The 16,820-nt window shown below is 40.3% G+C and overlaps 1 protein-coding gene across 1 annotated transcript; it reads right to left on the bottom strand.

Moving 5' to 3' along the window:
• Positions 1-952: 952 nt before the first annotated feature.
• slc22a31 (solute carrier family 22 member 31) lies at positions 953-15,889 on the bottom strand. The gene is made up of 9 exons (XM_039794973.1): positions 15,364-15,889; positions 12,314-12,417; positions 11,614-11,768; positions 7,977-8,145; positions 7,040-7,185; positions 4,751-4,859; positions 4,399-4,613; positions 3,485-3,590; positions 953-2,955 (listed from the first exon to the last, which is right to left on the bottom strand). Exons 1-9 carry the CDS (start codon positions 15,793-15,795, stop codon positions 2,508-2,510), a joined length of 1,884 nt encoding a protein of 627 aa, XP_039650907.1. The 5' UTR covers positions 15,796-15,889; the 3' UTR covers positions 953-2,507.
• Between the last annotated feature and the right edge of the window lie 931 nt (positions 15,890-16,820).

The following is a 16,820-nucleotide window of genomic DNA, read 5'->3' as shown; positions in this document are numbered from 1 at the left end:
CAGTGTTACAGTTATCATGATGACAAAGACAGCGGCACAGTGATTATGTCGAACCAAGGTGAGTTTATTGAACTCATCTGGCTGTTTTAATCCCACCATAACACTGTCAAATAGAGGCTGCAGTGAGCAAATCTTTGTGTGTGATGACAGTGACGTATGGACAAAGTCACACCAGTGTAATCTGAATGCACATACACACAAAAATGTTCCTCAATATCAGTATACGGACATTTTTCAGTCACAATGCAGTCTGCATGGATTGCTGCTCGGGTGTGTAGAGAGTGTGTCCCTCAGGTGTTCTTCAGCTTGGGGATCCAAGTGTACAAGGGTTAAAGGAAACTGAGGCACTCAGGAGGGCAAAGTTAAAAAAAAAGCCTTTAATATACTTCTTGGCTAAATTATTGAAACAGTTTGGGCCATTGCGGCCATGAAGGCCCTCCTGAGTGCCTCAGTTTCCTTAAACCCTTATACTGACATTTTTTAAAGGAAGTAGTATAGTGCATGTCCATAGCTCCGCCTAGTGGTCGGTAGAGGGTAACATCTAAAGAGATGCCAAACATCTCTGACTTCTTAACCTTTGTGTTGTCTTCCAGTCAACTAGGTCAATATGTAAATTTTTTTCAACGTTTTGGACGTCTTTGTCGACATTTTTGATGCTTTTCCACCAATGTTTTTGTCACTTTTTTCAACATTTTTGTCACTTTTTCCCCCAATGTCTTTTTCTGCACCTTTTGACGTTTTTGAAGCTTCTCCCAAAAATGTTGTCACTTTTTTTTCCCAACGTTCTCTTATTAAATTTTTTTTTCAAATGTTATGAAATTGAATAAAACTTGTGAAGAGCGTTGTAGGAAACCATCCACGTTATTTCTTTTGAAAATTTGGTTGAAAGAAGCCCACATTTCAGATATAGACACTTTTTGAAAATGGGTCAAAGTTGACCTGAGGACAACAGGAGGGTTGAAGTTTTTTTTAATTAACGTTACACATTAGGTAGGTAGGAACATTTCACTTGATTTAATTCTGTGACTTGATGGCATGATGGCAAAGATAACAAGGCAATATTCTTTAGTTACTAAGGTTTTCACTTGACAAGGACATTGATGGGCAAACAGTCTATGAAAAGCGTTTCAATAAAAAAAATAGGAGTTTCTCTCACCACCTGAGCTTCAATCAATACAAAAGCATCTTTGTTTTCACAGAAGGCTCAATTATAAACTGACTTCCAATGCATATACAGCAAAGTATGACCCAATGACATCTCCTGAAGGCCAGCAGTGTGTTTTTCTCTCCTATTACACACAGTATATTTGAAGAGTTCAACATCCTTTCAGTAACAGTGTTGGAAGAAATAGTTTCACTTTACATGATTTCTGGCACTTTGAAACCACACTGTTATCTCATTTGTTTTTTTACTAATTATCCCAAAAGGACACAATTCATAATCACTACAAGACAGGGAGGGGGTTACATTTTTGTCTGCCTGCTACAGTGGTTAGCACATTTGCAAATTCATCAGCTACTTTCGGTGTTTGAAGAGAAACGTAATGTAAAAATAGCACCTTTAAATAATAGCTTGTCACAAAGTGGTTTATAGAGTAGACAAACTCGTCAGCCACAGACAGAATGAACTATCATGAGGTTATTCACAGACACAGATCACATTCCAACATTTCATCAAACACTTTTAAGTGAAATATTTGGATTAACAAGGTAGTTGGTAGTGGCTTAAAATGCCAGAGAAATACCCTTTCACTCAATGAACCGTGCATCATTTAGCGCCCTCTTGTTGGCTTTACAAGCATAACACCACTCCACAAAGTCCGTGTGAACTAGTCTTGTGCGTGTCCCTGGGATCCTCTCAGCACCGAGGCACTGCTGGTGAGTCAGATGGACGCACTTAATGAAAAGTGCATGGCTTACTAATAAATGGACAAAAGACTGCTGCTCACGTGATCAACAGCAGTTGCACGGTTGAGCGAGCTTCTCTGGTAAAACCAGCGTCTGACTATTTGGTTCGAATGCCTCCACACAGAAGAGCAGTGTGACCTCAACGGCACTGGCCAAAGTAATGACGAGTGAGAGCATTTTCAAGGGAATTTACCACACAGGAACAGGTATAACATGCAATGTTACAGTTCAAAGGGGGACTTTTTCTAGCCCTCGCAAAAGGTTTGGACGACAAAAAATTACTTTGGCTTAGGTAGGCCACTGTTTTTCAGTGCATTACCTGAATCCACTTAAGAAAATGCCACAGCACAGTAATGGCTTAAAAAGTAAAATGTAACAAGAAGACACTGAAAATGGACAGACTTGGAGCTATCGCTCTAAAGTGCACAGCATCCAAGCCAGGATCAGTTCTTCAGTTGAGTTATGACCAACAAGTGACTTAGACAATAATTAAATGAAGGTTGATGGTAGACTTTCTGTGGAGGTATGTCTAGAAGAAGAAGAAGGAGGGATAATCCAAGTCTGTACAACAGTCGGATAAGAAGGGACTGTTAGCAAAGTTAAGATACGACCTCTCTCAGTGTCTCATTCTCTTGTCCCTGTGTTTCACTGTCTGACAGCAGAGGGGGAGTTGGCACAGCGATCCTATAAGGCAAATTATCTTTAGTCAACATCCTCCTGGTGGCAGAGACCAAGCGGGAATAGTTATCAGGGTTGTACTCCGACAAAGGTGGCCGGGCGCACAGTAACGGCAGGTTGTCCCTGTCGGGCCGGGACAGGAAAAGAGCAGGCCGGCGCTGGCTCTCGCCGTCCTTCAGGGAGTCTGGGAGCGGCTTGCGTTTGCTCTCAGGTAGGAGCATTATGCAGAGAACAGAGAGGACGGCGAAGGAGGCGAAGATGACATGGTGGAGAAAGTAGCCACCGTTATTCTGGAGCTCCATCAGGGAGGAGGCGGCCATGCCAACACAACCCGCTGCCAGCACCAGGCCAAGGCAACCACCTCTGATAGAGAGATGGAAGAGGAGCAGGAAAAGGAGAAGAAAAAAAAAAATCAACAAGGGGAGGCATCAAGGTGGAATGATCAGACAATACTTTATATCTTGTCATGGCAGTCTTCTCTATACTATATTTCTCTATACTTTCTCTATACTCTATACTTGCCAACTTCCCTACCCTGTCGGTAGCACTCAACCCCAAGCCTGTTCCTATAATGGGTCACAAATATGTAGTTTCATTTAAAAAAAAAAAAAAGGGACTATTTTTGAACAGCGGACTAATACACGTTTAAAAAAAGCTTTATCACGCTTCAGCTACACAGGCAATACTTTTCATTGGATTTGTTGATACCAAAAAAAAAAAAAATATCCCCCCCCCCTTTTTTTTTTAAAAAAAAACCCCCCCCCAAAACCACGATTTTTTTTTAAATTTTTTTTTTTTTTTTTTTTTTTTTGTATAGAAAGAAAAACTTTAAAAACACGTAAAAAAAAAAAAAAAAAACCCCCTTCATTAATTAGAAAAAAAAAAAACACAAAAAAAAAAGGTCGGCATCACCTCACAGGCAAAGAGCACACTGAGCATGGCGAGAGCCTGAGAGAACAGCAGACCTATGACAGAGAGGACCAACACCAGGCCTCCACGCAGATCTGACACAAAAAAGGACAACAGAATCATTTTCTATTTAACTAGAACTAATTAATTTTCTGTGCAAAAATGTTGTCACGTGAATATCAGTATGGTATAATTTTATTTTTTCAGCTCCAAAGGGATTATTTGCATATGAAGTCCCATGTTGGGTCCTGACCCCGTGAATAAGAAAATGAAAATTTTCCTTTGATCTACAGTGTTTTCTTGCAAAAACGATCCATCCCATTTCATGATTTCCATTTGATCCATGTTGTTTTATAACACAAAACTCTGAGTTCATGAACAGTCAACAATCTACATTTGTTACAGTTTGTTACAGTTGTTAGTCTTCAGAGTGTGAATTTAAAAAATCTTTTTCTAAAGGTTCTTCTCCTACAAAATATGTTGAGAAATGTGTTGAGTTGATTGTGAAACTGGTTCCACTTCAAGGAACAGAATAATGGTCCCAGTGATGCCTCATTAACTTTAAAGTAGTCAGCTGTTTATCATGAAATACATTCATAGTTAAGTTAAAATCATTATGTTATGATGTTTATGGCACCAATAATTGACTGTTTTTTAATTTAGTTTTTTACTGTAAACATGTTGGACATTTGAAAATGTACATCACCTGTCAAAACTAAATCTTAGTCTTCATTATATTTCCAAAATATGATAACTTAACAGAATTATTGTGTGGCGTTTTGAGCCCTTTAGGAAGTTGCAATTATCTTATCATTGCCAATAGCCACAACAGCAAATGGTCGGAGGATTAATTTTGAGGCACAAATGTTATTGAGAGTAAAAAAAGATGGGGATGTAACGTACACTGAGTGAGGGCCAGCAGCAGCAGCGAGGACAGTCCAGTGATGATGGCAGAGAGTAGAAGCATACCACGCCGACCAAAGTGATTGACAGACAAGCAGATGAAGATGCAGGCGAAAGCTCCGGTTATCACTCGGAGGAAGTAGCTGAAGTAAAAGTTGGAGGAATAACTGTGCAGGTTTCTGGTGAAACAGTACTGAATGCCTGTACCAATGAACCTGGAGGAGAGACCAAAGAGTTAGAACATGCACATCTATCAAACACTCACAATCTCACTTTTATCTTGAAATGGAAAGCTGGTCTATTTCATGGACAGGTCAGGCGAACTTTTTCACACTGAGAATTAAAAACTCACAGTGTGTGGCTGAGGATGAGACAGTTCTTCCAGATAACACGAGTCCGACGCAGCTCCAGAACTGAAAAGTACCTCGGCCGACAGTCTTCTCCGCACGCTGAATCGATCTCTATAAACGGAAAAAGAGGATTAAAAAAATAACTGGAAAGAAATCAACCTCATAGCCAAATGCTTTCGGGCTAAGTGTAATTCAGCATAGTTTAAGTGAAGGGTTAACATCTATTTGTTACACATTCTACTAACGGCTGCCATTAAACATATTTACGATTAATCAGTATATGGGTTCTGGGAACTGAACTTGAAACTTTCCAGAGAGGGTAGAAACACACTGCTTTGCAGCTTGGTGGTAAGTTACTCTGTAAACTACTTACATGTCCATTTTCTAACAATTGACACTTACTCCCCCCTGTCCTTATCACTGTCATACACATTCACATTCAAATTATACTACACTGTATGACGAGCAAAAAGAAGAAAAATAATTGATAGTATAAGGTCTACACCTAATACTTCTACTAATATTCCCGCAGGTCAAACAGACGAGCAGAAACTTTATAATCTCCTCAACAGATTTGATAAATTACAAAACATGACATGTGGTAAAGTTTAGAAGCTATTCCACATACAGCATAGGGCAGTGGTGGCAAAACATGTTGAGCAAACTTAAATTTGAATGATTCAGATTAGTGATGAAAGAATTAATTGATTAGTTGATTGTCCTAAAATCAATCAGCAACTATTTAAATAATCAATTTGTTGCTTTAAGTCATTTTTTTCCCTGCACAAATGTTTTAAGACATTGTAAACTAAAGGGCTTTGGCTTTTGGACTGTCGGTTGGACAAAAACATAACAGCTGACATGAGAAATATAAAATCATTTATAATATAAAATAATTGTTAGTTTCAGCCCTAATTTGGATTAATGTGGGAACACTTAACTAACAGGAGCACTCTGATGAAAGCAAGGATATCAATATTTAGGTTGCCAGGATTCATTCTGACACACAACATTGTCAAGTACAAGATGGAGTTTTGACATTGTAAGAAAAGAAAAACAGGTACTGCTTTCATGTCTGTCGAAACCACAATATGACAGATTGGGCAGTTTGGGAAAGGTTCAGCATTCTTCTTATGCAGTAAATCATGAGAAACATGCATGTAAAGAGATATCTTGTTCATGCTCAAGGTAATTTTATATCCAGAGGCCTGTACTACGAATCAAGATCAACATGCCCTGGATTTATTTCAGTTACCCGGCTTCACCTAACCTAACAACCGCGGTCCCGCATAAACTGTGTCACGATGGCGGCTAACAACTAGTTCAATCAACCATCAGGGTTTCCCAATCCGGCGGCGTGCGCGTTCACATAAAAGAGGCGGTGTTTGCACAGCATGACCAATCGCACACATCTACCAGAGCCGCATATTTTATATAAGAAGAGCAAATTATATAATTCTACATAAATATGAAGAACACAGACATGGTTTGGCAGGCTAAACGCAATTGCTGCTTCCTAAAACAGGAGGAAAACTGGCAAAAAAATTACCGACGCTGTAGATACGTAAATCACAACGCTTATCAATATCACTTCCTCATCAGTCAGGCACAAGATCTGACCATAATTACACTTGTGCTTTCCATAAACTGCCGTTGCTTTAGCCTATGATTTCAGTTGCAACCCTGGCAGTGGGAAGCCATCGTGAGAGCAAATAAAACGTATAAAAACATAATTCAAACTGATGGGCAACACACGGCTCAAGAAGCCGATATGTAATTCCCTCCCATTACAATCTATATATTTCATAACTATACCCATCAGGGAATATGCTAACGGGGTTGTCGGCCTCTAAATGTTTTAGCTTTTATGTGCGCACCCCTTTCTCCCCCTCTCTCTCTCCCTCTCGCCGCGCACTGAGCTCCGCCTGATCTTCTATAAGAATGGTGACGCCGTTATCAATCGAGTATTGATTGGTCAGTAGGCGGTGCTTTTTCACCGGTTGATCTCTGATCTCCAACTTAACCTGCTCCCGACCAGGTTAGGCGTTCAGCATAAGTTACCACGGCCATTGAACCCGGTAACAAGTGATCCACCTTCATGATACAGAAAACCCTGGGTTGAACCTGAAGTTAGCTCGTTAACGCCAAATCCTGCTTCGTAGTACAGGCCTCAGATGATGCTTACTTTGTTGCCTGTTTGTGTCTGTGTGTGCATACAAAGGCCTGTGTGTGTGTGTGTGTGTGTGTGTGTGTGTGTGTGTGTGTGTGTGTGTGTGTGTGTGTGTGTGTACCTGACAGCAGGGTTTCACCAGGGTAGATTTCATCTCGCAGACAAACACCGTTCCTGGTGGAGAATTCCTGGAGGCTCCTCTTCAACTGAGGGATCTGAGCTGTGGCCAGCAGCCAGCGAGGGGACTCAGGAAACACGGACACACAGCTGAGGAAAACAAGTCTGCAATAAGATCTCAGCGAGAAGCAGAGCTGAAACATTCTCTTTAACATCGACACAGATGGATGAAAGGATGAAAACAAGCACAAGTTGTGTTTTTAACCGGTACAATTTTTGACAAAAAAAGAAATAAATAAAAGACATTATTATTTGATATCACCGACATCTGGAAGGCATCCGTATATCTGCGTTTCGGTTATAAATCCTTGCTTTCTAAGTTGCTCAGATATTTAACATCCTTGGTTGAGTTCAGACACCAGAGCACAGTTTATGTTAGCTTCATACGCTCCTCATACAAAGTCAAAACTGAGCAAGACAGCTTACAACTGGAATGAGCTGTAAAACAAACTGAAGTTAGAAATCGTCATTCTAGTGTGTGTGTGTGTGTGTGTGTGTGTGTGTGTGTGTGTGTGTGTGTGTGATAACTGCTTTGTGTGATTGAATTGTCTTGTTGTGATGTTGTATATTTGTTAAATATACAACAACATTTCGTTAAAACAATCTAGGTCTCAATGAGACTTCCTGAATAAATAACTAAACTAACTCTGAGTGGAAAGGCTTGTGTGGTGTTATTCATTTGAACACGTGGTTACATGTGAATTCAGGTGTGGCTGTTAAAAGGTGTGGGCTTGAAACAGGAGCACGTGCAAATTGCAGACCGGTCAAACATATCAATGAGAGACGGGTGCACTGTAGAATAATAAACTGCCCTTAATGCTTCACCAAATATACACATGGTGTGTCCACCTCCACATCCCAAGTACCGCCACCCGACTCACCACCAATAGGAAAGCAGCAGGAGCAGAGGCAAAGTGGCCACAGCCTGGAGAACGGGCCAATTGCGACACAGAACAGCGATGCCCGGCAACAGCAGCTCTGCGAACACGGCGAAGAAGCCGCCGACCATGGCAACCATGAGACGATGGGGAGGGTCACATAGCTCCAACCCTGAGAGAGCGACAGGAACAGAGAGCGAGGAAAGACAGATACCATCAGAACACACAGCTGAAGCAGAACTAATACATCTGGCCAAATCCAATTCATTTTCTGTCAGGAGTCAGGACATGAGCCCATTCATACATAAGGCTACGGTCTGTTGTAATATGTGTTTTTATTGATTTTACTGCCTACATGTAGAACTGATTCACTACAGAGAACAGCAAATTACCGTGGTATGGAATTCCTTACCAGCTTTTGACCACGGAAAGTACTAAAACGCGATTAAATAAAATGTTAAGATTGTATTTATTCACTCAAGAAATGGAGTAGCCAAACATGTTCCTGTTTGTTGGTTTTTCTTCTTCTAAATATGTGAAATTGATGTATAGAGCTATCCAACTTGATTTATTTGAAATAAGGAGGTGTTTTGCTTATGGATTACTTTAGAGCTCTATGAGGTGATAGAACTATGTCTTAATTATGTAGAGCTATCTGTTGTACTAGACAGGATTTGAAATATTGTGTTGTTTCACCTTGGTGTTTGTTGTGAATATCGTTGAGTCTTGTACAGATGTCAGATGTTATTGGTCATATGTTGTTTTTTTTTCATTAAAGTATTTGTTAATACATAATGTGGACCTCAGGAAGATTGCTGTTACATGAGCACAATAAGGCCTATGCACGCATTACAAAGTCAATAGTACAGGACATCACACATTCACTCAATCACCACCTTAAACGTGCGGTATACTTGCCGCAGCCGACCTGTCTCGCGCCAGTGTGACGTCATGGGAGCGGCGTAACTATTTATACACGCGCATTGTGGTCGCGACACTAGTTGCAGTCTTCTCCTGAACAGAGGTGGTGCAACTGACGAAAGGCTACCGACTTTGCTATTTCTACACACTAGAAGAAGAAGAGAAAAGGTAAACAACGGCAGAACTGGCAGCAGCATTGACGTCAATGTTTCAATTTGATTCGATGACCTACTTCGTCGGATCAAGCCTTTCATTCGCCATCTGACCTCTGGTCGCGCACTTTAAATCCTTGCGCCAGCGAGATCTACGTCATTTTGACGTCACATTGGCGCACAACAGGTCGGCTGCGGCGACTGTAAAAAAGCCCTTACCCCTCTGTCCTCTGGGCTCAGAGCCCTGAGGTTCAGAAGGGCTCGCACTGGGAAAAGCCTGATCCCCACAGCCATAGCTGCCTTAAACAATAGGCCTCGCTGAACCGGCCCGAGAGTGTACTGGCATTGTACATTGTCACTGTGTGCTCTTGTGTGTACTGTTATCTGATGTGTGCAGTGTTGTGTGAAGGAATTTCCCCTTGGGGCCAATCAAGTCTAAAGTCTAAGCTAATGGGGATCTAAATAAGCAAAAATAAAAATAAACATGGAATCTACCTTTTTTTTTGTTACAACCTTGTTGCATCGTGTTTGCTAGAAGAAAGCAAAGCAATATTCTGCGTACCATTTGATAGAACATAAAGCTAGAACGACAAGCTAGATAAAGCTGCAAGTACTCTTAACCTCAGGTACTGACGTTAACTTGTTTGGAAGTGTGTCAAGCTGTGTGAGTTTCTGCTGAACTTTAACCTCCTTCCCCCCCAGACCTCTGATTCTGTTTCCACCTCCTCTCTCTCTGTGTCTGTGTGTGTGTGTGTGTGTGTGTGTGTGTGTGTGTGTGTGTGTGTGTGTGTGTGTGTGTGTGTGTGTGTGTGTGTGTGTGTGTCAGTTCTGTCCTGCTATTGTTTTCTCCTGGCAGGACATCACTGAGAAACATTCTCTCAGGCCCTCATCCCGCCCAGCACAACATCTGCCTAACCTATAAAAACAAAATCTGGACTCAATCCAGCCCCGACCTTGCAGGAATGTGGGAGTATGTGTGTATGTCAAAAACAGAAGAAAAAAATGTGTGCATTTCAGACGAGACTACTACCTAGTAACGCCACCTCCCAAGCAGGAAAGTGTACAGTTCCTACAAATGCTAACGCAATTACATTCCTGTGCCACTTCACGTTTTAGACAGTTCCAGAAAGAAAACACGCTGTATTTGAGACAAATTGTATCCCTACCAGCCAGAGAAATCTAATCATAGACAATCAGACAAAGTCATGCTGAAGAAAGGGGGAGGGGGGAACAGAGGGATTTACACCCACTAAAGGAGGACAGCTCAGAGGTAGAAGTAAAGAAAAACCAACCAGCTGCCTGCTGTCAGTCAGCACAACACACTTCAGTTATTTCCTTCTGCTAGTCTGTCATACAATTACCCACGCTTAAGCAATGATGTTAGCACATTATTTCATGTTAGGAGAGCAATTCAAACATGTAAGAGGCAAATATTAATCTCATTGGTGACAGTGAGAGACTGTTACAGTCTTGTCATCTCCTATCACCTGGAAACCGCTGAAGGTAAAACTATTTATCCATCACTAGTAAATATTTGTATCATATACTGTACATTAAACTGTCATAATGTCTTTCAGTTCTTGTTCTTGACTTTCAGTCACTGGAAATAAAAGTTTCAGTTGTTTATGTTTCCTGAAATAAAGATAAGATGGTAATACAAAGATAGGAAGGGCTTCTTTGCTTCTGTAAGGGCACAATGGGTTTTTCCCTTATCTTTGACTGATAAGATAGTTCAACTGTTAGCTCAGTGGAAAGGCTTGTGTTAGGCATTTTTATTCCATATTTATATCACAATCTAAATGTTTCTCTGTTGTTTTCATTGAGGTAAGCACTAAAACAAACTGATTGTGCAGTTGCTGCTTGAACACAAACTTAGAAACCTACAGCATTCTATTCTATGCTAGGAATCAGAACAAGGCCATGGTTTTATTGATGTAACAGTATGTAACATTTACATATATTAGATTTTCTGCAAGACAAAACATTATCGCAAACTTTAAGTCAAACACACTATGGCTTCAGAAGAACCCTAAATATGAGCAACATCTAAAGTAACTTTTATTAAATGAGTCATCTTTAATATTGAGACCTAGACTCTGAGAACATGTGGAGTTGAGGGACTTTTCCCCCAATCACATTTTAACATAAAAACAAACAGCAGCATGCCTTGAACTGTGAACAACTGGATATACAGTAATGTTCATGTGTCTCTCCTCTTATTAACCCGTCAGCTTCTAATTTTTGTATCACCTTTGGGTCCGTTTTGCTACATATGTAATTTCTTTTGGTCAGGTACATTAAAGTCCCTGTAATAAATGAAAGCAGACAAATGTGATTTAGCAAAGCCATGACATTTGGATAAACACCGTGCCAGCAAATTACTCAGAGCGAAGCCCAGAATCCAAAAGTGCTCTCTAAAATAAACAAAGAAGTGAGTGGCTGCGTTTGAGGAAGCTGAGGTTGTTTTTTTTCAATCCCCTGGAGAAGTCGATTACTGAATAAGGCTGCAGGACGCTTAACCGCAGGACAAGTGGTACAATAGTTAAATATGTGTGCAGGACACTCACTGGCAATGTACGAGGACACGAACACACCAGCGAGCATGGCGCCCTGAGAGAGACGCAGCAGCAGAAACACGGCCGCGCTGCTGGACAAACACACGGCCACCCCTAACAGACTGGACAGACTGATGGAGAGGAGGAAACATCGCCGACGACCCAGCCTGAAAACATACATTAGTGTCCAATTACTATTATCTCTCATTCACTAAACACACACAGGGGAAATACTTTTTTTTTTAAACTTCATAAATAATAAAATAAATTGTGTAAAACATATAAAATGAAACAATGATTTGTGAAATAATTGAAGACATTATGAAATGTCCTCCATTTCCATACTAGCTGAGTTTAAGGGGTTCACCTTTACTTTAAAATTAGTCGTTTTTATTTAGAAACGCCTTTTAAAAAGTCTGTTTTTTTTAAATAATTTTCTATTTTCCCCAATGACCTTTATTTAATTTCACTAAAAATAAAGAAAGAAATTATATACAATAAAACCCTGTTATTATGAAAATGAATGATGAAATAACATTTTATAATAATAAGTTGAGGAGTAATCTTTTTTTCAGTTATTTCACAAATTGTTTGTTAATTTATATATTTTTTACACAATCTATTCACATGTCCATTCATGTCGTAATGTCTTTTTTTTTTTTATTTAATATTGAACACCGTGTTTCCGTCTAAAAATAAGATTTTTACTTACCAGTCGCACAATGTACCAAGAAGGATGTATCCCAGAATCCATCCTGTCATGAAGCAGATATGCTGCAAAGGGATTTTCCAGTAGTCACTGCAAACCAGATTCCACTGCAAAGGAAGACAAAGGAGTTTATTGACACATTCTCAGACCAAAACAAAACTCAATGTGGAAAAAAAAGAAAATAGAGAGCACTAGCATTTGATTAAGTTTTTAAAAAAAGAGACTAATTGTTTTTGTAATTTTTTTTTTTTAATAAAGTAAAACTGTTCCATGTGGATAGCAGGCATCAGTAATTTTGCATATTGAACCAACCAACTAGCAAAACTGTGTGTGCTTTCTCTTCACCTATTAAAAGGTTATACCGGTGTTTTCTTTTTTTATTCATTAATTGATTAAGCTGACTTCTCTACCCTGTCTCTGGCTCTCAGTCCCAAGACCATTGGTTTCCACTGAAGACTTATATATCTTTAAAAACTGGTCACAAATATATAGTTCAATTCTTTAAAAAAAGGCTCAGTTATTGTCTAAAATGGCTGGGCACTGTAGCCTTCACCAAACGTTACTCAAACAGCAGTAAATAGTGCATTTGTTGGGTACCATTTTCAGCTGTGGATTAATACACATTTGGTGCTCTAGTGAGGATTTAAGGCAGCAGTACGGTGTATGTGAGTGTAAAAATAAACTACAATGCCCAGGTTAATTGCGATGAAGGAATATGTCACCAAGTGTGACTCATCTATGCGTTTATAATAGTTTTTGAACAATGGAGTTCTGTGAAGGAATAAGCAATGTCAATTCGTTGTTGGTTTTGGTCTTTTTTGTGGGATGTGTTGACAATAAAAAAAAAAAATGGAATATAATAATCATAGTCAACCAAGTCACACCTCACATTACAGTCATTTTATAAAGCATACAGTAACATTTTAGACTTAAACCAGTTGCTATCCAGAATGAAGGGAAACTTGTAGCATGCTTCAGAAAATGGATGGCAGTAGGGTACATATAGTGTGTGTGTGTGTGTGTGTGTGTGTGTGTGTATGTGTATGTGTATGTGTATATATATATATATATATATATATATATATATATATATATATATATATATATATATATATACACACACTGACCAAAAAGCCTTTGAGTGAAGTGTATAAATCATAAATTTGTGGGTAACTCAATTTCCCTTCTAAAATATGAGTTTTATAATCAAAGACATAAAAAAGGTACATAAACAAATTGTGGCCAACGTGATGCATTCCTCGTAATTTGACGCAAACAGAGAGATTTCTGTGTGGAAGCAGGAATGTAGATCATGTTGTCCCCAATTGAGCTGAGATGTCTGCTGACAGTGTTATTACATTAGAACAAAGTAGTGCTCAAAGTAGAGTGCGCCAGCAGCTCTACGTCTGGTTTAGTACCTGTCACTGGCTGTAAGAGAATTATTCTCCACCTACCTCTACCATCTCTATTTTTCCTCCATCTCCTTTATTTCAAATCAGCTATGTAAGAGATAAGCTTATTCAGAGAATATTCCGCAAAGTATTTTTCAGGTGACAAGGTTCTACTTGTGACCATGCTGAGCTTTGCTATGTGTTTCCCCTGTGATAGGCATGTCATTGTATATATGAATATGTACAATAGAAACATTATATGGTTTTTAAATTAAAAATAGATTTTGATACAGTGTCCCTCTTCAACACTGGTTTTCACAGTTTGTAGCCCAATCTAGCCGTCAGGCGTACAAGGAGGCCAAATAGTCGGACCTGCTGGTGCAACTGGTTTCAAAAACTGCCAAAAACTTTGTTATGTATCAAGTCTGAAAAAACATGACAACATAAGCCAAGCTAATGAAAGGGAGCTTTAGCAAAGAGGAGTGGCCACAAGCAGATCCCCACCAACATCGACACCATAAACAATTGTCTCAGAGATTCAGTTCAACAAACACCTCTGTCTCACAAAAAACAGTTTGAGCTTTTAACAGTTGATAGTGCAGGACTATGGTGTTTCTTTTATTTTGTCCAATCCATGAATTGGAAGGTGATGAGCACTATAAGTACTGTATTCAATTTTTCCTATAATAAAGTTTTCCTCTGTCGTCATGTGCAGAGGAAGCTGTTGTTGGTAGAGGAGGCGTTCAGGGTCTCAGGAAGGAACATAGAGGCCTCACACTTCCCAGCGTCACAGTTTGTCATTTAGGGAAAACAAGGCAAAAGTCTCCTCACTGCTAGAATCTATTTCCTTGAGGCCATGTTACACAGTCTATAGTCTGAGGAGAAGTTGAAGGGCAATTACCCATAATGACTTGCTCCTGCTTGTCAGCCTCTGCTCCAACTTCTGTGGTTTGGAGACTACATCAAATACTCTGATGTTTTAATATGAGTTACAAAATACTGCACAGACACAGATGTGAGGGGTTTGTACCAGGTCGCATTGAGACATATTTTTGTTAGAAGTCGTTATCTTTGTTTGCAGACTGGGATGGATCCTTGAATATCTGAAGTCCAAGAAAACAGTCCTAGGAGAAGATAAACACGTGTCTGCTGCTTATTTACACATGTAGTTGCATTACAAAACACAATCACATCCCCATCGTCTGTGTTCAGGCATTGGTTGTATAAAGTATGTAAGAGACAATCAAAGAGGAATTATATTCAGCTTGGAAATATCTCAAACAAAATGTCAAAAGAGATCTTGAGAGCGAACCCCACTCTATATTTCCATTTTGCACACACTCTTCCTCAGAGTCAAGTATATATGCCTAATGCAGACCTATCTCCACAGCGCTGTGAAGTAGTAGGAGTGAAAATGAGGCTGGGCAACAAGTTTAACCGACTCTAATGTTGGGAAAGATACAAATGTGGATAAAACAAAACAACGTCCAGTGGAATTGGATCCAGAAAAGCAGTTATTGTTGAATGCAATGCTGTGGCTACTTAGTGTTATTTTAGCCTACACTTCACCACCCCTGGGTCTAACTCTTTTAAGAGGTCCAAACTTAAGCCAAACACCCATGCAGACCTGAACGATGAGCTGCAGGCGGAACAGTCTCTTACCTCAGTGACAAAGTTGCTCTGGAGCCCCGCTACATGGGCATACTCCCACCCTACGGTGCAGGACACCCTCTCCCTGGAGACCTTTTCGGAAAAGTCCGAGGAATTTGGTGGGTACTTGAACAATTCACAGTGGCTGAGACCAGTGCCGTTCACCCAGGGGATGGTGAGGTTGAGGTATCGCTGTCTGGAGAAGTTGCTGGGGAGGAAAGCGGAGGGCAGAAGCTGCGGGTCGGCTCTGCAGTGATACGAGTCCGGCATTAGAGTGTAAAAAACGTCGCTAAATAGATTCAGCATGGCAGCGAAGTTGGGGAACCAGCTGAATAAAACCACGAGTCGGTTGTAGCGTCCATAGCCGCCGGTGTGAGGGAAAATCTTCGTCTCGTAATCCATTTCAAGACGAGCGTTCGCTGTAACGGATGGTTCTGTTGCCATTGCGCAGTGAGTGCGCACGCTCGACAGCCGCGCGACCAAGCAGCAGGTAAAGCGCGCGGGGACGAGGAGGGCGGAGGCATCTGGGGATCGACCTATGAGACACCTGCTTGGCGGCTTCCTTTAGTGACTAACTGCTGCTGGATGGCCCCCTGTCATACAAAACGGCCCAGTCATCACACTCACGACTAAAGTTACCAGACATCTGTTGCTAATCGTCACATTTTTGAATCTGTGCGTCCGTGTGACTCGAGTTGGTGATTTATTAGATGGAGTTAATATTGTGACAGCTTGTGGTTGATGTTAGATAGTAAAACAAATAGTATATATATTCAAATCATTTGACGACAAAAAAAAAAAACAATGGTCAAAATCAAAGCAGCAGAGGTTGAGGTATCCTGACATTTATAGTCGCTGGTATTGGTCAATCACCCAAAAAAGCTGGATCCTACATTTCCCATAATGCAATTCAACACCACCTTTCATCTCCCTTCCCGCTATATGGCCACTAGTTTTAAACCCAACACCTCCAGTTTTAAAATCACCAGAGCCATTGAAGAAATTATACAAGTGCTTGAGTCTGGGAATAGTGTTAAACTGAAGTGTTACTTGACACTGTCTGTATAGTGGGATCATGGATCAGTTGGGGTTGGTGGCCTCGGGATCCATTAATGCTTTGCACTAATGTGTGTGTGCTTTTTCTAGTTCAGCAGGTGACTTGTATTTGTATTGTCCGGCTTTGACAGGAAACCGAACAACAAACTCATATTTCATTACACTGAAAGTCAGAAACACGTTCCAAGAAACTCTCGATTTTGTTAGCAATAACCACATAGCCAGGTGACGACTCATAATACAAACACATTTCTCTGCCTTGTGACGGTGCCGTTTGTAATGTTAATTCCAGTGAATGCTATTGGTAAAGAATATGCAATCTGTTTGGTGACAGGAATCCAATGAGCACAGGTTACGTAATGGCAAAGATAAAGGAAAAAAAATTGAGAAATTTAAATAAACTGTCTATTTAC

This window comes from Perca fluviatilis, chromosome 3 (genome assembly GCF_010015445.1).
Source record: "Perca fluviatilis chromosome 3, GENO_Pfluv_1.0, whole genome shotgun sequence".
NCBI classification, from domain to species: Eukaryota; Metazoa; Chordata; class Actinopteri; order Perciformes; family Percidae; genus Perca; species Perca fluviatilis.
Note: the sequence above shows the minus strand (reverse complement) of the source record. Positions and strands in the feature narration are given on the sequence as shown.

Excerpts from the sequence above, each read along its gene's own strand:
- slc22a31 (XM_039794973.1), bottom strand. The coding sequence starts at position 15,795 with ATGGCAACAGAACCATCCGTTACAGCGAACGCTCGTCTTGAAATGGAT. Across the intron at positions 8,146-11,613 it reads CGTGTCCTCGTACATTGCCA|GGTTGGAGCTATGTGACCCT; the intron begins GTGAGTGTCCTG and ends TCGCTCTCTCAG. Across the intron at positions 3,591-4,398 it reads GCTGCTGGCCCTCACTCAGT|ATCTGCGTGGAGGCCTGGTG; the intron begins GTACGTTACATC and ends TTTTTGTGTCAG.